The 21869-nt window shown below is 47.6% G+C and overlaps 1 protein-coding gene across 1 annotated transcript in view; it reads left to right on the top strand.

Annotated features, from left to right (window-relative positions):
• LOC117404057 (nucleolar protein 6) overlaps positions 1-15929 on the top strand; it is a 48384-nt gene extending 32455 nt beyond the window's left edge. The window contains exons 21-26 of the mRNA XM_058985798.1: positions 1482-1579; positions 2835-2959; positions 4904-4993; positions 5190-5390; positions 10222-10323; positions 15203-15929. Coding sequence (XP_058841781.1) covers positions 1482-1579; positions 2835-2959; positions 4904-4993; positions 5190-5390; positions 10222-10323; positions 15203-15352 — 766 coding nt within the window. The 3' untranslated portion in view covers positions 15353-15929. The remainder of the gene's footprint in view (positions 1-1481; positions 1580-2834; positions 2960-4903; positions 4994-5189; positions 5391-10221; positions 10324-15202) is intronic.
• Positions 15930-21869: the final 5940 nt, after the last annotated feature.

Genomic DNA, 21869 nt, shown 5'->3' with positions numbered 1-21869 from the left:
GTCCGGTAACGAAATGCCCTCAGAGAAGGCATGTTTTACTCGACCTACATACACAATGAATTGTGCAAATTGCTGCTACTTTACTGGAAGAAAATAAACATTTTGAATACTATTCACAGGAACATACAAGCACTGTAAAACCTTTTTTTGTTTGTTTGATATAAATAACAATAAATATTTTAGGTGGCTTATCTGGAAAAGTAGACAGCAATTAAGCCAACCGCGGGCAGGAAATGAGAAGTCTGGATACACTATTCAGTGCTCAATATCTGGCATTTTCAGAACAGTGCTGGACTGTGTGTTAAATATGGAAAGCAGGGATGGAAATGAGAAGTCTGGATACACTATTCAGTGTTCAATATCTGGCATTGTCAGAACAGTGCTGGACTGTGTGTTAAATATGGAAAGCAGGGATGGAAATGAGAAGGCTGGATACACTATTCAGTGCTCAATATCTGGCACTGTCAGAACAGTGCTGGACTGTGTGTTAAATATGGAAAGCAGGGATGGAAATGAGAAGGCTGGATACACTATTCAGTGCTCAATATCTGGCATTTTCAGAACAGTGCTGGACTGTGTGTTAAATATGGAAAGCAGGGATGGAAATGAGAAGGCTGGATACACTATTCAGAGCTCAATATCTGGCACTGTCAGAACAGTGCTGGACTGTGTTAAATATGGAAAGCAGGGATGGAAATGAGAAGGCTGGATACACTATTCAGAGCTCAATATCTGGCACTGTCAGAACAGTGCTGGACTGTGTGTTAAATATGGAAAGCAGGGATGGAAATGAGAAGGCTGGATACACTATTCAGAGCTCAATATCTGGCATTGTCAGAACAGTGCTGGACTGTGTGTTAAATATGGAAAGCAGGGATGGAAATGAGAAGGCTGGATACACTATTCAGAGCTCAATATCTGGCATTTTCAGAACAGTGCTGGACTGTGTGTTAAATATGGAAAGCAGGGATGGAAATGAGAAGGCTGGATACACTATTCAGAGCTCAATATCTGGCACTGTCAGAACAGTGCTGGACTGTGTGTTAAATATGGAAAGCAGGGATGGAAATGAGAAGGCTGGATACACTATTCAGAGCTCAATATCTGGCATTTTCATAACAGTGCTGGACTGTGTGTTAAATATGGAAAGCAGGGATGGAAATTGGACTCCTATTGCACAGCAGTTTCAACCATTCCAGGTTTTGCTACAAGCATGGTTATCCACAGTGTACAGGTAACGAGCTTAGGTGTGTCTTATTAAACTCCTATTATAAACAGGAATGACTCAAACTGCTCTGAAATAGGAGTCTTATTCCCATCCCTGTAAAGGTGCAGGGTTTGTAGAAAATCTATTTTATGAGGTTGCTGGATTTGGAAAAACATTTTCAGATTTCACAGCTGGAGCTCAATAATTAGAGCAATAGAGGAAAGCAGTGAATTCTGGGAGCTACTGTAACCCAACCCTCTCTCTGTTTGTGCAGCTCCCCGCAGGTGGGATTCCTGCGCTTCCTTCACCTGCTCGTCTCATTTGATTGGAGGAACGACCCTCTCATTGTGAACCTCAACGGTGACATCACAGGTGAGACCCCGCCTCCCCTGTGTAGCTAACTGACGCTGCCTCTGTACATCTCACAGTGTTCCAGCAATTAAAACACATAGTGCCTGTGTTACTGCATTGTTTTGTAGCGACATTAAACCTAATAGAATTGTGAGGACAGGGAATTGTTACTATGTTAAGGACATGTCTTTCTATGTCTGGGAGTTAAACCAAATTGCACAATAAAAACAGGGACGTGCACATAGTGTGTCCTGTCAGTGCAGGGCAACGGGACCTTCATTTTGTGAGCACGTATGTCTGTAGAATTGAGGCGGGTTAAAAACTTTAGTCATACTACCAAATGAAGGGAGGTGACTAGTTATCCGAATGTGCTGTGAATGCTGGGAAACCCAGCCCGTCTCATTGCGCAAAGACCAAGAAGTAGGAAGGTGGTGAGTAATGTTTGACCAGAAACCAGGGTTAAAAATAATCTGAGTGGGTTAGCCTTCAGGAGACTAAGCAGCGCACACTGCAATCTTCACTGAAAGACTACAGGTCTGTCCCTTATAAAAGTGTATCATAGTGAAAGCATAGCAAAGTGTAGTAAAGCATAGGAAAGTGCTGGGGATTGTATGCAGAACTCCCGTCTCCTGGCTGCCGTGCGAAGCTCTCTCCTCCTCCTCGTCCTCTTCATTGAAATTCCAATCGCAGTCCTCGCTTTCCAGGTTTCTGTGCAGATCCACCCCAGTTCAAGCGACTTCAGAAGCCGGAAAACAGCTTGCTAAATTCACCATTAGTTGTAGCTGTAATTAATTTTACAACTATTAAAAATATATGCTAGTGCTATTTGTAAAAACATCTGCTGGTTGACACATTTTGTTCCTAGGTAGAATAGCTAAATCAAATAATTTCTGCCAGCAGATAGATAGATAGATAGATAGATAGATCAGCCCTTAGTCCTCTAGTGTCATACACCACTGAGCCGATATATCTGCCTCTAGTCCTCTGAATGTTAAAGCCAAGGTCAGGGTAGCTGACTCTGCCTGAACGGTGGACTTCACCCTTGGGTATACTGTAACGGCTTAGCATCGCTGCGAGTTGGATTGAATGGAAAAACAAGGATTTGACGTGAAGCGCAAACCATATGGTTCAAATCGAGGTAAGTGCATGCCTTATGCTGTTCAGTGCTGGTTTTGGTTAATTAGATTTCCAGTGATCCAATGGTACTTTTTTTTTTTTTATTACTGTATAATAGCATTTGCATTCACATGGCGCACCTCTCTTTCTCATCCCGCAGCCACGGAAATCACAGAGATTAGAAACGATTTTATCGCCTCCCGCTCCTCGCTGCCTGCCATGTTCATCGCCACCCCCAAAGACAAGAAGAACTCAGTCTGGACCAAAGAGGGGCCATCCGTGCAGGTAAAGGGGGTCTCTCACCCTCCCCGTGCACCCAGCCTGATCTCTCAGTACACCCAGCCTGGTCTCTCTCCCTATCCCTCCCAGTACACCCAGCCTGGTCTCTCTCCCCGTACACCCAGCCTGGTCTCTCTCCCCGTACACCCAGCCTGGTCTCTCTCCCCGTACACCCAGCCTGGTCTCTCTCCCCGTACACCCAGCCTGGTCTCTCTCCCCGTACACCCAGCCTGGTCTCTCTCCCCGTACACCCAGCCTGGTCTCTCTCCCCGTACACCCAGCCTGGTCTCTCTCCCCGTACACCCAGCCTGGTCTCTCTCCCCGTACACCCAGCCTGGTCTCTCTCCCCGTACACCCAGCCTGGTCTCTCTCCCCGTACACCCAGCCTGGTCTCTCTCCCCGTACACCCAGCCTGGTCTCTCTCCCCGTACACCCAGCCTGGTCTCTCTCCCCGTACACCCAGCCTGGTCTCTCTCTCTATCCCTCCCAGTACACCCAGCCTGGTCTCTCTCCCTATCCCTCTCAGTACACCCCAGCCTGGTCTCTCTCCCTATCTCTCCCAGTACACCCAGCCTGGTCTCTCTCCCCATCCCTCCCAGTACACCCAGCCTGGTCTCTCTCCCCATCCCTCCCAGTACACCCAGCCTGGTCTCTCTCTCAGTACACCCAGCCTGGTCTCTCTCCCCGCACACCCAGCCTGGTCTCTCAGTACACCCAGCCTGGTCTCTCTCCCTATCCCTCCCAGTACACCCAGCCTGGTCTCTCTCTCAGTACACCCAGCCTGGTCTCTCTCCCCGTACACTCAGCCTGGTCTCTCTCCCTATCCCTCCCCGTACACCCAGCCTGGTCTCTCTCCCAGCACACCCAGCCTGGTCTCTCTCCCAGTATACCCAGCCTGGTCTCTCTCCCTATCCCTCCCCGTACACCCAGCCTGGTCTCTCTCCCAGTACACCCAGCCTGGTCTCTCTCTCAGTACACCCAGCCTGGTCTCTCTCTCAGTACACCCAGCCTGGTCTCTCTCTCAGTACACCCAGCCTGGTCTCTCTCCCCGTACACCCAGCCTGGTCTCTCTCTCTATCCCTCCCAGTACACCCAGCCTGGTCTCTCAGTACACCCAGCCTGGTCTCTCTCCCTATCCCTCCCAGTACACCCAGCCTGGTCTCTCTCTCAGTACACCCAGCCTGGTCTCTCTCCCCGTACACCCAGCCTGGTCTCTCTCTCTATCCCTCCCATTACACCCAGCCTGGTCTCTCAGTACACCCAGCCTGGTCTCTCTCCCTATCCCTCCCAGTACACCCAGCCTGGTCTCTCTCTCAGTACACCCAGCCTGGTCTCTCTCCCCGTACACTCAGCCTGGTCTCTCTCCCTATCCCTCCCCGTACACCCAGCCTGGTCTCTCTCCCAGCACACCCAGCCTGGTCTCTCTCCCAGTATACCCAGCCTGGTCTCTCTCCCTATCCCTCCCCGTACACCCAGCCTGGTCTCTCTCCCAGTACACCCAGCCTAGTCTCTCTCCCTATCCCTCTCAGTACACCCAGCCTGGTCTCTCTCCCTATCCCTCTCAGTACACCCAGCCTGGTCTCTCTCCCTATCCCTCCCAGTACACCCAGCCTGGTCTCTCTCCCTATCCCTCTCAGTACACCCAGCCTGGTCTCTCTCCCCGTACACCCAGCCTGGTCTCCCCCCCCCCCCCCCCCCCCCCCCCCCCCCCCAGTACAGCCTGACTGGTCTCTTTTTTTTGTGTGTGTGTGTGTGTGTCCAGTTTACCTACACTGTCTGCCCTGAGCAAATCCCTCGATAGGCTGATGAATCTTGAATTCTGCTCTGGGTAAATGTCACATGCTCTGTGTCTCCGAGGATGTGTTCTTCGTTGATGTCATTTTTAATCAGATCAGCATGGTGTCACGGTGTGCCGTGCTAATCTCTGTCCTGTGGGCGCTTTCCTTTCAGATCCTGCAGAGGCTGATCGTTCTGGCTGCAGAGAGCCTGCGGGTCCTGGAGACACAGCTGACGGACCCAACTCAGCCGCAAGACGTCAAGGTGAGGAGGACAGGACTGTGTGGAAATGCTTGCAACCCCATTAAAATGGTTTCAGGCAAAAGAAACAGACTTGTCAGAAATGCCTGTAGCTAATGTGCATCGGTCAACTTCAAGTCATTGGTTGAGGCAATCAAGGTTGATTTCTGCGCTCAGTATTGACATTTTCTGTGCTTGCTGTCTCCCTCCCATCCTGCAGATGGTGCTGCGTCCTCCCCTGGATATCTACGATGTGCTGATTCACCTGAACCCCAAGCAGGTTCCTCTGCATGCACAGGCCGTCGACACGCCGCGCATCGTTTTCAGCAGGGGGGCGCTGCCGAGCGGGGCGGCAGGGGGCTCGGGTAACATGCCCGTCGTCGACTTCAACCCCGTCGCCTGCTACCTGAGCGAGCTGAGAGTACGTCTGTTTAGCTGTCTCTATGGCTGGGTGTCTGTGCTGTCTGTGCTACCTGAGCGAGCTGAGAGTACGTCTGTTTAGCTGTCTCTATGGCTGGGTGCCTGTGCTGTCTGTGCTACCTGAGCGAGCTGAGAGTACGTCTGTTTAGCTGTCTATGGCTGGGCGTCTGTGCTGTATCTATGGCTGGGCGTCTGTGCTGTCTGCTGTCTATGGCTGGGTGTCTGTGCTGTCTCTATGGCTGGGTGTCTCTGCTTTCTCTATTGCTGGGTGTCTCTGCTTTCTCTATGGCTGGGTGTCTGTGCTGTCTCTCCTGGTGGCCGGCTGGCTGCCTGTTTGACTGGCCCTGTGTCTCTCTGTCTGACTGTCTGTGTGCTCCGCGGCTATATGTTACATGTAGGATGCAAATACCAAATGTGTCGGATAGAACTAGAACAGGCTCACCACGAGAAAGACCTTGGTGATGTAATAGTGTCATCGCTGTCAGCACCCAACCACACAGTGCAGGAAAGCACTCGAAACAGAATGCTTAGGTATATCGCCAGAAGTGTAGAATACCAATCCAAGGAGGGTATGAAGAGGCTGTGTAATACACGGGTGAGACCGCACTTCGTATCCAGTTCTGCTCACCACAGTACCAAAGGGACATTGTGACCCTGGAGAGAGGCCAGCGGCGGTCAACCAGACAAGACCTGGGGCTTAACACTAGAACCGGCGCGGTTATACTCATACCTAAAACCACCGCCAGCAGCCATGTGACGGTTACATTTTAAACAACATCAATATTAAAATGAAAGACAAACTATCAGATACAACTCAAGAGTTTTATTCAAGCACATCATATCAAACATCTGCACAGCCGAAACGCCGTATTTAAATGAACAATTAAACATAAAAGGGTTTATTTTCTAACTTGCCACATATAAAGCACTGCTTCAAAAAATGACAAAAAATATATATAATGAAAGTAACACATGTTTTCTCTTGTGTGTGTCACTCAGTGCAGCACTGAATCCTGGTTGAGCAGCAGCAGCCTGCAGCTTTGCAGTTTTCTGATCCAACTGCAAAACAAACATTCCCCAGCACCAACACAGCCTATACAGCATGCACACTGACTGAGCACACTGACTGAGCTCACTGACTGAGCATGAGCACACTGAACACACACTGACTGAGCACGCGCACACTGACTGAGCACACTGACTGAGCACGCACACACTGACTGACCACGCGAACACACTGACTGAGCACAAACACTGACTGAGCACACTGCCTGAGCACACTGACTGACCACGCGCACACTGACTGAGTGAGCACACTGACTGACCACGCGCACACTGACTGAGCACACTGACTGAGCACGCACACACTGACTGAGCACGCGAACACACTGACTGAACACAAACACTGACTGAGCACAAACACTGATTGAGCACACTGACTGAGCACGCGCACACTGCCTGAGCACACTGACTGACCACGCGCACACTGACTGAGCACACTGACTGAGCACACTGACTGACCACGCGCACACTGACTGAGCACACACTGACTGAGCACGCGCACACTGACTGAGCACACTGACTGAGCACGCACACACTGACTGACCACGCGAACACACTGACTGAGCACAAACACTGACTGAGCACACTGACTGAGCACGCGCACACTGCCTGAGCACACTGACTGAGCACGCGCACACTGACTGAGTGAGCACACTGACTGAGCACGCGCACTTACTGAACATGCGCACTGAACACGCACACTGATTGAGCATGCACACTGACTGAACACGCGCAATGATTGAGCACACTGACTGAGCATGCGCACTGATTGAGCACACTGACTGAACACGCGCACACTGACTGAGCACACTGACTGAGCACACTGACTGACCACGCGCACACTGACTGAGCACACACTGACTGAGCACACACTGACTGAGCACGCGCACACTGACTGAGCACACTGACTGAGCACGCACACACTGACTGACCACGCGAACACACTGACTGAACACAAACACTGACTGAGCACAAACACTGATTGAGCACACTGACTGAGCACGCGCACACTGCCTGAGCACACTGACTGACCACGCGCACACTGACTGAGCACACTGACTGAGCACACTGACTGACCACGCGCACACTGACTGAGCACACACTGACTGAGCACGCGTACACTGACTGAGCACGCACACACTGACTGACCACGCGAACACACTGACTGAGCACAAACACTGACTGAGCACACTGACTGAGCACGCGCACACTGCCTGAGCACACTGACTGAGCACACTGACTGAGTGAGCACACTGACTGAGCACGCGCACTTACTGAACATGCGCACTGAACACGCACACTGATTGAGCATGCACACTGACTGAACACGCGCAATGATTGAGCACACTGACTGAGCATGCGCACTGATTGAGCACACTGACTGAACACGCGCACTGACTGAACACGCGCAATGATTGAGCACACTGACTGAGCATGCGCACTGATTGAGCACACTGACTGAACACGCGCAATGATTGAGCACACTGACTTTAACCCATTGCATGTGTTAAAAAAAAGAAATAGCATGTGCCACTCCTTAAAGCACGTTCCTTCTAATGCCTTCAATCTGCAGGCAGATTACCCTGTCTTTGTCCCTGTTGTGACTGAGGCTTATCGCTGTTGCTTCCATCTCTGTAATTGAGCTGTGTACTGATGACTGAACACGCAAGCTGACTCTGCACGCGAAAGAAACCTTGTTATACACAGGTTACGCACGTCCTGGGTGTGAAGGGGTTAAATCAGGAGGTTGGAATTCGTCAGGAGGTCCTGTAGAACATGCAGAGTCTTGCTGCTTTGCATTGGATTCTGAGGTATTCTCAGGCGTTGTCTGCGACACAGCAGAGGTTGTTGGTATTTAGGTCTTCAGGGCTTAAGACTGCATTTACTGTGAAACGTGATCCGTTCTGGAAGAGAAGCTGTCTTTTTAAGAACGGTAATCAAGGATGAAAGCACTGTCCTACATTCAGAGTCTAAGCAAGCTTCAGCACAAACACTTTAGATAGGCTAAAATAATGACGTCCATTTAGCCTCAAACAAAGAAGAATTAAAGGGGACATGATCTGAAGTCCTTAAAATCTTAAAAGGAGTTGACAAAGTTAAGTCTAACCAATACAGTAAATGCAGCACAGAAACCAGGACCAGAAATTAAGTGGAAATGGACTTGGGACAGAGGGAAGGAGACTCTTCACACAAAGAGGAGTGAGGGGATGGAATGGGTTACCTAGTCATGTTGTTGAAGGAGTCTCTTCTTCACACAGAGAGGGGTGAGGGGATGGAATGGGTTACCTAGTCATGTTGCTGAAGGAGACTCTTCACACAGAGAGGGGTGAGGGGATGGAATGGGTTACCTAGTCATGTTGCTGAAGGAGACTCCTCACACAGAGAGGGGTGAGGGGATGGAATGTGTTACCTAGTCATGTTGCTGAAGGAGACTCTTCCTCACACATAGAGGGGTGAGGGGATGGAATGGGTTACCTAGCCATGTTGCTGAAGGAGACTCTTCTTCACACAGAGAGTGGTGAGGGGATGGAATGGGTTACCTAGTCATGTTGCTGAAGGAGACTCTTCTTCACACAGAGAGGGGTGAGGGGATGGAATGGGTTCCCTAGCCATGTTGCTGAAGGAGACTCTTCTTCACACAGAGAGTGGTGAGGGGATGGAATGGGTTACCTAGTCATGCTGCTGAAGGAGACTCTTCTTCACACAGAGAGGGGTGAGGGGATGGAATGGGTTACCTAGTCATGTTGCTGAAGGAGACTCTTCTTCACACAGAGAGTGGTGAGGGGATGGAATGGGTTACCTAGTCATGCTGCTGATGGAGACTCTTCTTCACACAGAGACGGAATGGAATGGGCTGCCTAGTCATGTCCTTGATGCTGAATCACTGGGATCCTTTAGGACCCGAAATGAAAAAGTCAATTGAAAAGCAGTTTGCCAAAGCTTGTGGCAGATCTGAATGTCCGGCGTGCCTCTAAAGCATTTCGTATCGTATCAGTTCAGCATGATTGAGGCACCCTTACACTGGCATGACTCTAAAGCTTTGTTACACTTCTCAATGTCTTTATTATGGGAGCAGACCGCTTCTCCCAAGAGTTCTCTTTATCACAGCGAAGACGCTGCATTATCTCCTATGGTGATTTACAATTTCCCATCATTATGGCTGCAAATATTTATCTGTCCAGACTCCATCCCTTGATTGCTTCCCCATCACAGCCCTGGGGACCAACCAGCATGAAACTGAACCCCCGGTCTCACGGTCATTCGCCCCATTGCATGTGTTAAAAAAAAGAAATAGCATGTGCCACTCCTTAAAGCACGTTCCTTCTAATGCCTTCAATCTGCAGGCAGATTACCCTGTCTCTGTCCCTGTTGTGACTGAGGCTTATCGCTGTTGCTTCCATCTCTGTAATTGAGCTGTGTACTGATGCTGGTCAGATAACTCTTATTTCCTGCTGGAGGAATGCTTGTACCCCAGGTGGCAATGAAGAGGCTCTTGCGTGCTTCATATAGTATTGTTCAGCTCTTCTCTTCCCTCTGTGCACCACGGCTATTTTAAAACTCTCTAGCACTGATTGGGGGGACAGACACTCTTACATCTTGAGAGGCTGTAGGAGGGGAACTTTGCCCACAAGCGATGGCCAAAAAGGAAATATTTACTGTGCAAGTTTTAACACCATTTAATGGAACTGTCATGGGGTATATTTGCAGAAGTAACAGCGTGGTGGTGCGGTGGCTGGTGCTCATGACCGCTGTGGTGTTTTTTTTCCCAGGATGCCTTTGAAGAGCTGGCGTTGTTTTTCTGTGACCCGTTCGGAGGCACGGTGATTGCAGTGCTGTGGAAACCACAGGCCTTCGCACCCCAGCCATTCCGGGTGAGTGAAGGGAGGAGGGAGCAGCCATGATTCCGGTTCCATCTGAGGTTCCTGTGCCCTAGACAAACGCCCTGTAATCTGGCCCTGGTTACATATGTTGACCCCTGCGCTTACAGTAGTTCCAAGTAGGAACATGTACAGATAGGCGTGTCATAACATGCAGCAAGTCACCGCGGGGAACCAGATGGCTATTCATCTTTCAGTTTCCTTGTGCTTGAGCTCTGAGACATTGACACACCCAGATTAGCCACCTCAACTCCGGGTGTGAAAATACCATAAATCAATGATTATATATATATACATATATATATATATATATATATATATATATGTATATAATATATGCAGTTGGAGTATATGTAATATATATATAGTGCCGTGAAAAAGCATTTGCCCCCTGTCTTATTTTTGCACATTATTCACATTGTATTTGGTCAGATTTTTTGGGGGGTTGTAGTAGTATATAGAGGGAGTCTGAGAGAAAAAATGACACCAAAATTTGGTGCTTCTTTCATTTGTTTGGTGTGCAAGGTAATCAAACATGCAATCTTCAGGTGTGAAAAAGTTATTGCCCCCCCCCCCCCCCCCGTAGTTAACTCAACACAATTAAAGCGATAATTAGGGTCAGCTGCTTGAGTACTTTGGTTAACAACCAGTTCTGATTTGGGCCAGCCCTGCCCAATATAAATCTGACTAACTTTGACCCTTGCCATCAGAGTGAAGTTGTCAGCACACAATTTCTAGAGGCACGAACAAAAGAAATTACTGAAGACCTCCGGAAAAGAGTTGTTGATGCCTATCAGTCTGCAAAGGGTTACAAAGCCTTTTCTAAGGCTCTGGGGCTCCACCGAACCACAGTCAGAGCCATATTGTACAAATGAAGAAAGTTTGGGACAGTAGTGAATCTTCCCAGGAGTGGCCGTCCTGCCAAAATGTTTCCAAGAGCAAGGCGTAAAATCATCCAGGAAGTCACAAAGGGGGGGGGGGGGTTATGCACGTCCTGGGTGTGAAGGGGTTAAATCAGGAGGTCCTGTAGAACATGCAGAGTCTTGCTGCTTTGCATTGGATTCCGAGGTATTCTCAGGCGTTGTCTGCGACACAGCAGAGGTTGTTGGTATTTAGGTCTTCAGGGCTTAAGACTGCATTTACTGTGAAACGTGATCCGTTCTGGAAGAGAAGCTGTCTTTTTAAGAACGGTAATCAAGGATGAAAGCATTTCACACTGTGCACTTCACACCGTGTGACATCTTATGCCAGTGGAAACACTTTTAAACCCGCTGCTCTTCACTAAGATATAGCTATCTACACTGGAGCTGTGTTTTGTTAAGGCAGGGCTGTCCAATCACGGTCCTGGAGGGCCAATCCACTCCACATTTAACAGGTACAGGTATCATGTGAACTAGGGTCTGGATGGAGGTTTAATGGGTTAGGTTAAACAATTCAGACCAGGGTTGGAACAAAGACCAGGAGTGGAAGGGCCCAGCTTTGCCCCCCCCTGGTCTGAGGGCTTATTTGTGGTGCATGGTCTGAAGTCCCCTATCACTCCCAGCCTCACTCCCCTGGTCTGAGGGCTTATTTGTGGTGCATGGTCTGAAGTCCCCTATCACTCCCAGCCTCACTCCCCTGGTCTGAGGGCTTATTTGTGGTGCGTGGTCTGAAGTCCCCTATCACTCCCAGCCTCACTCCCCTGGTCTGAGGGCTTATTTGTGTTGTGCATGGCCTGAAGTCCCCTTCCACTCCCAGCCTCTAACTCAGGGGTGTCAAACTCGGTTCCTGGAGGGCCGCAGTGTCTTCTGGCTTTCGTTCCACCCGAGCTCTCAATTATTTAATTGGTCTAATTATTTGATTAACTGGACACATTTAACACTTCTCTTCAGGCCTCAACATGTTTCATAGGTAGTGTACCTTGAATCAGTGCATTTTTTAACCCGTCAACTGTAAAAGACCTTGAAAAATATTACATATGTCAAATTGAACAAATAATTAGATCAATTATGTCAATTGAGAGCTTAAGTTGGAATGAAAACCAGAAGACCCTGTGGCCCTCGAGGACTGGAGTTTGACACCCCTGCTCTAACTGTTCATTTACTTGTTTTCAGCTCTTGAACAGTAGCAGATTTCAAGTTCGCTGTAACATTTGATAAGTAACTTGAACAGCAACTGTTTAAGAGCTGAAAACAAGTAAAAAGGTCTAATTAAGCTAATGATCAGTTCAGTTAAGGGTCTAGTTCAGTAATTGAGAGCTGGGTTTGAATGAAAACCAGCAGCCACAGGGGGTCCCCAGGACCGAGTTTGAGAAGCCCTGATTTACAGCGATGCCTGATGTTATGAGGTCATGGCTTAGATAAAAAAGAGTAGATTTTAAAAGCTTGCCTTTAGCTTGTGAGGCTGTTAATTGAACTGGATCCTGCCTCTTGTTGTTATTGTAACCACTTGCTCCTGCCTGTACTTGACACAGGGTTGTTGAGGCCTCCTAGACTCAATCTGAGTACAAAGGGTGAAATCACTTTTGTGCTCCAAGGCTTTGGAATGCCTTGCCATGGGACGTCGGTCTTGTTTTTTAAAATCTTATCTGAAGACACGCTTGTTTGAACAAGTCTTTTCTAAACAGCAGGCTCAAGTATTTAGTCGGGTCAAACTGATGAACTTCGTGTTAAGCTGTAGCAGGAGAACTAGGTGCCAGAGAGCAGAGAGCCGCTGGAGACCAGAGATATCTGGATGAAATGCTGTGTCGGCTCAATTTTATTAATTATAACCTGGATACCAGGAATGAGATTCCAGATCCTGCAGGTTATGTTTCACAGCAACAATAGCAATATTGTAAAACAATAAAACAGGACAAATAATAACTGTGCATAAACGCTATCGCCAGGCTTTTTCTATCATCCAGACATGACACTTGATTGATTGAATCCTCCCACTGTTCCCATGGAAAGCATGACAATTTCAGGAAATTACAATCAACCAATTAACCTGTGCAGATTTTTTACCAACACAAATCAGCTGGTCGATCAATCACAAGTCAGGCAACGCGAGGTTAATTCTTCAGCTCGCATTATGCTCTTAATCAACCTGTGATCTGCGTGGCTCCCTGCAGCCCTTCCTCAGATTCCCAGCAGCAGGCAGGCTTTGTTCCTGGTCCCTTTTGTTTGACCTGTAAGTACCACTGCCTGCAGGCCCTACTGTTAGAGAAGTGCTTTTGAGAATACTTCTCATCTTGAAAGGCACTGTATACATGTGGTGTTGGTGTTATACAGCTGACCTTGTAACAGAGTTTCAAGAAGTATGAGCTGGAAAAATAAGAATTGAAAGGAGATTTCCGAGGTGTTGTGTCCGGAGCCGTGTATTCTTGGTGGAGCCTGGTACTCGCGCTCTCCATTCCTGCATGTTGTGTTTCACATCATAAATCCACTGTCTTTTTTTTGGATTGCCTTTCCCTCAGTTTAACGAAAGATCACTATTCAAAGAATGTATACATTTTTTTTTAAATGGTGCCCCCACAAACATAAGACTATGATTTAAAGGCTATGAACCTCTGAGAAGGGGTGGGTAGTTGCTTATTGCACTGAGGTGGACAAAATTGTGGTACAGGGATGGAAGTAAGATGCAATGTTTTTAAATGGCAGTTGCTGAGATCTTGTCTGTATTTGGTAGCCACTTGTTTGAATTTGCAGAAGCAGATAGTTCCATACATGTGAAATGAATCTGTTTACATGTGAAATGAATCTGTTTAGTTTCTGCTAACATTGTTCATCACAGCTTGGATTTGCTGTTGATTCTTGTAACTGCTGACTCTGCATTGGGTGGGCTTGTATGCTTTATCCGTATTTATGATGCAGTTTCGTATCGGATGTAGTTATTGTGTACTTTGTGTTATGTTCCAGGGCTCCCCCCAGGAATTCTGTGCAGCCGGGCGGCAGAACATTCCAGCCGGGAGCACTTTTAACAGAAAAATAAACTTGCCTTACCTTAAATATATAATACGACAAAGAATTCTAATAATGTGTTGTCTTTCGTTGACTATATCTGGTTTTATATTCTGGTAAATTACCTGCTTATTTAGGCACTCTACGATTTGACCGGGGAAAGATAACGTAGGGTTACTGGAGTTCACAAAAAAAATGGTAACCCTTTTCACTTCCTTTTTAGCTTAATTAGCTTATTGCTTCATTTAAATGGTTTTCTTTAAGTTTTCATGTCTATTTTTGTTTTTTGCTGTTCATTTTATCCATTTTTGTACACAGCAGAACTCACACACGTTTGGTCATCATGAAACCGCAGTGTAATAATCCAGCACCGCTGCACTGAAGCATTTGTAGGTCAGCTGACAAGTGTTCAGCTGATATCCCAGCATGCCTTTCTTCTTAAAGGTGTACAACCTCTATACAACCCCCAATATCTCTCACAAGCATTGGATTGCGCAGATCGCCTGCTTGTTTTGAAAACCCTGCATTCATTGTCGCTATTTTTGCCTTGAAAGTAATCGGTTATTTTTTTAGCAGTCATTTTAACGTTTTAGTGTTTAACACAGAAAACCCGCCCCTTCAAGTCTCTGATTGGTTAAATGTTGTGTCAAGACGTAAAACAGCTGTCATGTGGTTCCAACTGATCTAGTCTGCTAGAAGCGCAATCAGATCCTTATTGTTAAAGGCACAGTAGCATCTGAAAGGCCTGGGGAGAACCGTGTGTTGCTATAACATTGATTTTTATTTTTTACATGCGTATTGTACGTTGTCCTGTGTTGCTGCAGCCTGATCCTTATTGGCCAGGTTACCATTGATTGATTGATTGATTGATTGATTGATTGATGAGATTGATTGATTGATTGATTGGGAGGGATGCTGTGGTGTAACCTCCTCTCTCTTTCTCTCTCTATAAGACGGCCCATGTGAAGGCCCGGCTGGTGCAGGTGAAGGGGAGCGAGGCGCAGACCGTGCCCAACGTGGAGGCCATCCTGGAAGACTTCGAGACCCTTGGGGCGGGGCTGGTGCGGGAGGTGGAGGTGCGCAGCGAGCGGTGGACTGTCTGAGGACCCCCCCCCCCGATCACCCCTCCTGCCTCCCCCAAAGACCCCTCAGGTGTTGAGGCTGTGTGGATCTACTCCATGCCTAATTTGATGGCTGTATCTCTACTCTGTGTTGGATTGATGGCGATATCTGATATGCTCCATGCTGGAGTGGTGGCTGCAGCTTGCCCTGAGTGGGCTGACTGTGAGATACCTGCCCTCTCGAGGGGAGTCCCGTTGTATACATTACGTTTTCTACAGTCATTTTGGTTTTATGCTTTGTTTAATTTGATAAATTAAGGAGACTGCACCTCCTGTTTGGTCTTTCCAGTTGTGGCTGTTTATTAGAGGTGTAGAAGCATCGGCGGTATGCAATACAGGGTCTTTATAATGCAGTCGCCTTGTTATTTCATACCTGGACTGGACCACAGCCCTTACTAGCTTTTTATTAGAGGTCATTTTGCTGACCCATTCCAGCACAAAGAGAATTGAATCTCGACCCACATGTGAAGAAAACAGGCATCTGAATACATACATCATTTCCAATTACACAGATTCCTCTGTAATGTAATCCTGTCCAATTAAAAAACCCTCCTTCTCATCAGTGTCCTCTTGTCATGGCTTCTTTCCCGAGGGAATTTTCATTTCTTCTCCAGGAAGCACACCACAGAGTTGGGTCACTTTCACCCACGCTGCGATTCTTATTTGCAGTCAGACTGGAATTTAATGACTGCATTTTTATGGAACCCCACCTTTCTCTTGCCTGAGCTCTCACTAACAGAGTTAGTGTGTGTGCAAGAATATTTCCACACAATAAGTCTGTTTGCTGTATTTCCACATTTTAAGGTCACTACGTTGGCTTCCTGTGAAGCAACACATTGATTTCAAAATGCTGCTGCTCTCTTAAGGCTCTGGCCCTGGCTGTTTGTGTGAGTTACCCTCTAAACCAGCTCACACTTTAAGAGCTGCAAATGATGGCCTCTTGATCATTCCAAGAGCTTGGTTAAAACCCTGCTGTGTGAGAGCTTGTAGTGTTCAAGCTCCTTCACTTTGGAACTAAAACCCTGCTGTGTGAGAGCTTGTAGTGTTCAAGCTCCTTCACTTTGGAACTAAAACCCTGCTGTGTGAGAGCTTGTAGTGTTCAAGCGCCTTCACTTCGGCACTAAAACCCTGCTGTGTGAGAGCTTGTAGTGTTCAAGCTCCTTCACTTCAGCACTAAAACCCTGCTGTGTGAGAGCTTGTAGTGTTCAAGCTCCTTCACTTCGGCACTAAAACCCTGCTGTGTGAGAGCTTGTAGTGTTCAAGCTCCTTCACTTCAGCACTAAAACCCTGCTGTGTGAGAGCTTGTAGTGTTCAAGCTCCTTCACTTCAGCACTAAAACCCTGCTGTGTGAGAGCTTGTAGTGTTCAAGCTCCTTCACTTCAGCACTAAAACCCTGCTGTGTGAGAGCTTGTAGTGTTCAAGCTCCTTCACTTTGGAACTAAAACCCTGCTGTGTGAGAGCTTGTAGTGTTCAAGCTCCTTCACTTCAGCACTAAAACCCTGCTGTGTGAGAGCTTGTAGTGTTCAAGCTCCTTCACTTTGGAACTAAAACCCTGCTGTGTGAGAGCTTGTAGTGTTCAAGCTCCTTCACTTTGGAACTAAAACCCTGCTGTGTGAGAGCTTGTAGTGTTCAAGCGCCTTCACTTCAGCACTAAAACCCTGCTGTGTGAGAGCTTGTAGTGTTCAAGCGCCTTCACTTCGGCACTAAAACCCTGCTGTGTGAGAGCTTGTAGTGTTCAAGCGCCTTCACTTCAGCACTAAAACCCTGCTGTGTGAGAGCTTGTAGTGTTCAAGCTCCTTCACTTCAGCACTAAAACCCTGCTGTGTGAGAGCTTGTAGTGTTCAAGCGCCTTCACTTCAGCACTAAAACCCTGCTGTGTGAGAGCTTGTAGTGTTCAAGCGCCTTCACTTCAGCACTAAAACCCTGCTGTGTGAGAGCTTGTAGTGTTCAAGCTCCTTCACTTTGGAACTAAAACCCTGCTGTGTGAGAGCTTGTAGTGTTCAAGCGCCTTCACTTCAGCACTAAAACCCTGCTGTGTGAGAGCTTGTAGTGTTCAAGCTCCTTCACTTCAGCACTAAAACCCTGCTGTGTGAGAGCTTGTAGTGTTCAAGCTCCTTCACTTCAGCACTAAAACCCTGCTGTGTGAGAGCTTGTAGTGTTCAAGCTCCTTCACTTTGGAACTAAAACCCTGCTGTGTGAGAGCTTGTAGTGTTCAAGCGCCTTCACTTTGGAACTAAAACCCTGCTGTGTGAGAGCTTGTAGTGTTCAAGCGCCTTCACTTCAGCACTAAAACCCTGCTGTGTGAGAGCTTGTAGTGTTCAAGCTCCTTCACTTCAGCACTAAAACCCTGCTGTGTGAGAGCTTGTAGTGTTCAAGCTCCTTCACTTTGGAACTAAAACCCTGCTGTGTGAGAGCTTGTAGTGTTCAAGCTCCTTCACTTCAGCACTAAAACCCTGCTGTGTGAGAGCTTGTAGTGTTCAAGCTCCTTCACTTTGGAACTAAAACCCTGCTGTGTGAGAGCTTGTAGTGTTCAAGCTCCTTCACTTCAGCACTAAAACCCTGCTGTGTGAGAGCTTGTAGTGTTCAAGCTCCTTCACTTCGGCACTAAAACCCTGCTGTGTGAGAGCTTGTAGTGTTCAAGCTCCTTCACTTCGGCACTAAAACCCTGCTGTGTGAGAGCTTGTAGTGTTCAAGCGCCTTCACTTCAGCACTAAAACCCTGCTGTGTGAGAGCTTGTAGTGTTCAAGCTCCTTCACTTCGGCACTAAAACCCTGCTGTGTGAGAGCTTGTAGTGTTCAAGCGCCTTCACTTCAGCACTAAAACCCTGCTGTGTGAGAGCTTGTAGTGTTCAAGCGCCTTCACTTCAGCACTAAAACCCTGCTGTGTGAGAGCTTGTAGTGTTCAAGCTCCTTCTCTTTGGAACTAAAACCCTGCTGTGTGAGAGCTTGTAGTGTTCAAGCTCCTTCACTTCAGCACTAAAACCCTGCTGTGTGAGAGCTTGTAGTGTTCAAGCTCCTTCTCTTTGGAACTAAAACCCTGCTGTGTGAGAGCTTGTAGTGTTCAAGCTCCTTCACTTTGGAACTAAAACCCTGCTGTGTGAGAGCTTGTAGTGTTCAAGCTCCTTCACTTTGGAACTAAAACCCTGCTGTGTGAGAGCTTGTAGTGTTCAAGCTCCTTCTCTTTGGAACTAAAACCCTGCTGTGTGAGAGCTTGTAGTGTTCAAGCTCCTTCACTTTGGCACTAAAACCCTGCTGTGTGAGAGCTTGTAGTGTTCAAGCTCCTTCACTTCAGCACTAAAACCCTGCTGTGTGAGAGCTTGTAGTGTTCAAGCTCCTTCACTTCAGCACTAAAACCCTGCTGTGTGAGAGCTTGTAGTGTTCAAGCTCCTTCTCTTTGGAACTAAAACCCTGCTGTGTGAGAGCTTGTAGTGTTCAAGCTCCTTCACTTCAGCACTAAAACCCTGCTGTGTGAGAGCTTGTAGTGTTCAAGCTCCTTCTCTTTGGAACTAAAACCCTGCTGTGTGAGAGCTTGTAGTGTTCAAGCACCTTCACTTCAGCACTAAAACCCTGCTGTGTGAGAGCTTGTAGTGTTCAAGCTCCTTCACTTCAGCACTAAAACCCTGCTGTGTGAGAGCTTGTAGTGTTCAAGCTCCTTCACTTCAGCACTAAAACCCTGCTGTGTGAGAGCTTGTAGTGTTCAAGCTCCTTCACTTTGGAACTAAAACCCTGCTGTGTGAGAGCTTGTAGTGTTCAAGCTCCTTCACTTTGGAACTAAAACCCTGCTGTGTGAGAGCTTGTAGTGTTCAAGCTCCTTCACTCTGGAACTAAAACCCTGCTGTGTGAGAGCTTGTAGTGTTCAAGCTCCTTCTCTTTGGAACTAAAACCCTGCTGTGTGAGAGCTTGTAGTGTTCAAGCACCTTCACTTCAGCACTAAAACCCTGCTGTGTGAGAGCTTGTAGTGTTCAAGCTCCTTCACTTCAGCACTAAAACCCTGCTGTGTGAGAGCTTGTAGTGTTCAAGCTCCTTCACTTCAGCACTAAAACCCTGCTGTGTGAGAGCTTGTAGTGTTCAAGCGCCTTCACTTCAGCACTAAAACCCTGCTGTGTGAGAGCTTGTAGTGTTCAAGCTCCTTCACTTCAGCACTAAAACCCTGCTGTGTGAGAGCTTGTAGTGTTCAAGCGCCTTCACTTCAGCACTAAAACCCTGCTGTGTGAGAGCTTGTAGTGTTCAAGCTCCTTCACTTTGGAACTAAAACCCTGCTGTGTGAGAGCTTGTAGTGTTCAAGCGCCTTCACTTTGGAACTAAAACCCTGCTGTGTGAGAGCTTGTAGTGTTCAAGCGCCTTCACTTCAGCACTAAAACCCTGCTGTGTGAGAGCTTGTAGTGTTCAAGCGCCTTCACTTCAGCACTAAAACCCTGCTGTGTGAGAGCTTGTAGTGTTCAAGCTCCTTCTCTTTGGAACTAAAACCCTGCTGTGTGAGAGCTTGTAGTGTTCAAGCGCCTTCACTTCAGCACTAAAACCCTGCTGTGTGAGAGCTTGTAGTGTTCAAGCGCCTTCACTTCAGCACTAAAACCCTGCTGTGTGAGAGCTTGTAGTGTTCAAGCTCCTTCACTTCGGCACTAAAACCCTGCTGTGTGAGAGCTTGTAGTGTTCAAGCTCCTTCACTTCGGCACTAAAACCCTGCTGTGTGAGAGCTTGTAGTGTTCAAGCGCCTTCACTTCAGCACTAAAACCCTGCTGTGTGAGAGCTTGTAGTGTTCAAGCTCCTTCACTTCGGCACTAAAACCCTGCTGTGTGAGAGCTTGTAGTGTTCAAGCGCCTTCACTTCAGCACTAAAACCCTGCTGTGTGAGAGCTTGTAGTGTTCAAGCGCCTTCACTTCAGCACTAAAACCCTGCTGTGTGAGAGCTTGTAGTGTTCAAGCTCCTTCTCTTTGGAACTAAAACCCTGCTGTGTGAGAGCTTGTAGTGTTCAAGCTCCTTCACTTCAGCACTAAAACCCTGCTGTGTGAGAGCTTGTAGTGTTCAAGCTCCTTCTCTTTGGAACTAAAACCCTGCTGTGTGAGAGCTTGTAGTGTTCAAGCTCCTTCACTTTGGAACTAAAACCCTGCTGTGTGAAAGCTTGTAGTGTTCAAGCTCCTTCACTTTGGAACTAAAACCCTGCTGTGTGAGAGCTTGTAGTGTTCAAGCTCCTTCTCTTTGGAACTAAAACCCTGCTGTGTGAGAGCTTGTAGTGTTCAAGCTCCTTCACTTTGGCACTAAAACCCTGCTGTGTGAGAGCTTGTAGTGTTCAAGCTCCTTCACTTCAGCACTAAAACCCTGCTGTGTGAGAGCTTGTAGTGTTCAAGCTCCTTCACTTCAGCACTAAAACCCTGCTGTGTGAGAGCTTGTAGTGTTCAAGCTCCTTCTCTTTGGAACTAAAACCCTGCTGTGTGAGAGCTTGTAGTGTTCAAGCTCCTTCACTTCAGCACTAAAACCCTGCTGTGTGAGAGCTTGTAGTGTTCAAGCTCCTTCTCTTTGGAACTAAAACCCTGCTGTGTGAGAGCTTGTAGTGTTCAAGCACCTTCACTTCAGCACTAAAACCCTGCTGTGTGAGAGCTTGTAGTGTTCAAGCTCCTTCACTTCAGCACTAAAACCCTGCTGTGTGAGAGCTTGTAGTGTTCAAGCTCCTTCACTTCAGCACTAAAACCCTGCTGTGTGAGAGCTTGTAGTGTTCAAGCTCCTTCACTTTGGAACTAAAACCCTGCTGTGTGAGAGCTTGTAGTGTTCAAGCTCCTTCACTTTGGAACTAAAACCCTGCTGTGTGAGAGCTTGTAGTGTTCAAGCTCCTTCACTCTGGAACTAAAACCCTGCTGTGTGAGAGCTTGTAGTGTTCAAGCTCCTTCTCTTTGGAACTAAAACCCTGCTGTGTGAGAGCTTGTAGTGTTCAAGCGCCTTCACTTCGGCACTAAAACCCTGCTGTGTGAGAGCTTGTAGTGTTCAAGCGCCTTCACTTCGGCACTAAAACCCTGCTGTGTGAGAGCTTGTAGTGTTCAAGCGCCTTCACTTTGGCACTAAAACCCTGCTGTGTGAGAGCTTGTAGTGTTCAAGCTCCTTCACTTCGGCACTAAAACCCTGCTGTGTGAGAGCTTGTAGTGTTCAAGCGCCTTCACTTCAGCACTAAAACCCTGCTGTGTGAGAGCTTGTAGTGTTCAAGCTCCTTCACTTTGGAACTAAAACCCTGCTGTGTGAGAGCTTGTAGTGTTCAAGCTCCTTCTCTTTGGAACTAAAACCCTGCTGTGTGAGAGCTTGTAGTGTTCAAGCTCCTTCACTTCGGCACTAAAACCCTGCTGTGTGAGAGCTTGTAGTGTTCAAGCTCCTTCACTTCGGCACTAAAACCCTGCTGTGTGAGAGCTTGTAGTGTTCAAGCGCCTTCACTTCAGCACTAAAACCCTGCTGTGTGAGAGCTTGTAGTGTTCAAGCTCCTTCACTTTGGAACTAAAACCCTGCTGTGTGAGAGCTTG

This window comes from Acipenser ruthenus, chromosome 2 (genome assembly GCF_902713425.1).
Source record: "Acipenser ruthenus chromosome 2, fAciRut3.2 maternal haplotype, whole genome shotgun sequence".
Classification (NCBI taxonomy): domain Eukaryota; kingdom Metazoa; phylum Chordata; class Actinopteri; order Acipenseriformes; family Acipenseridae; genus Acipenser; species Acipenser ruthenus.
This window is presented reverse-complemented; position numbering and strand designations above follow the sequence as displayed.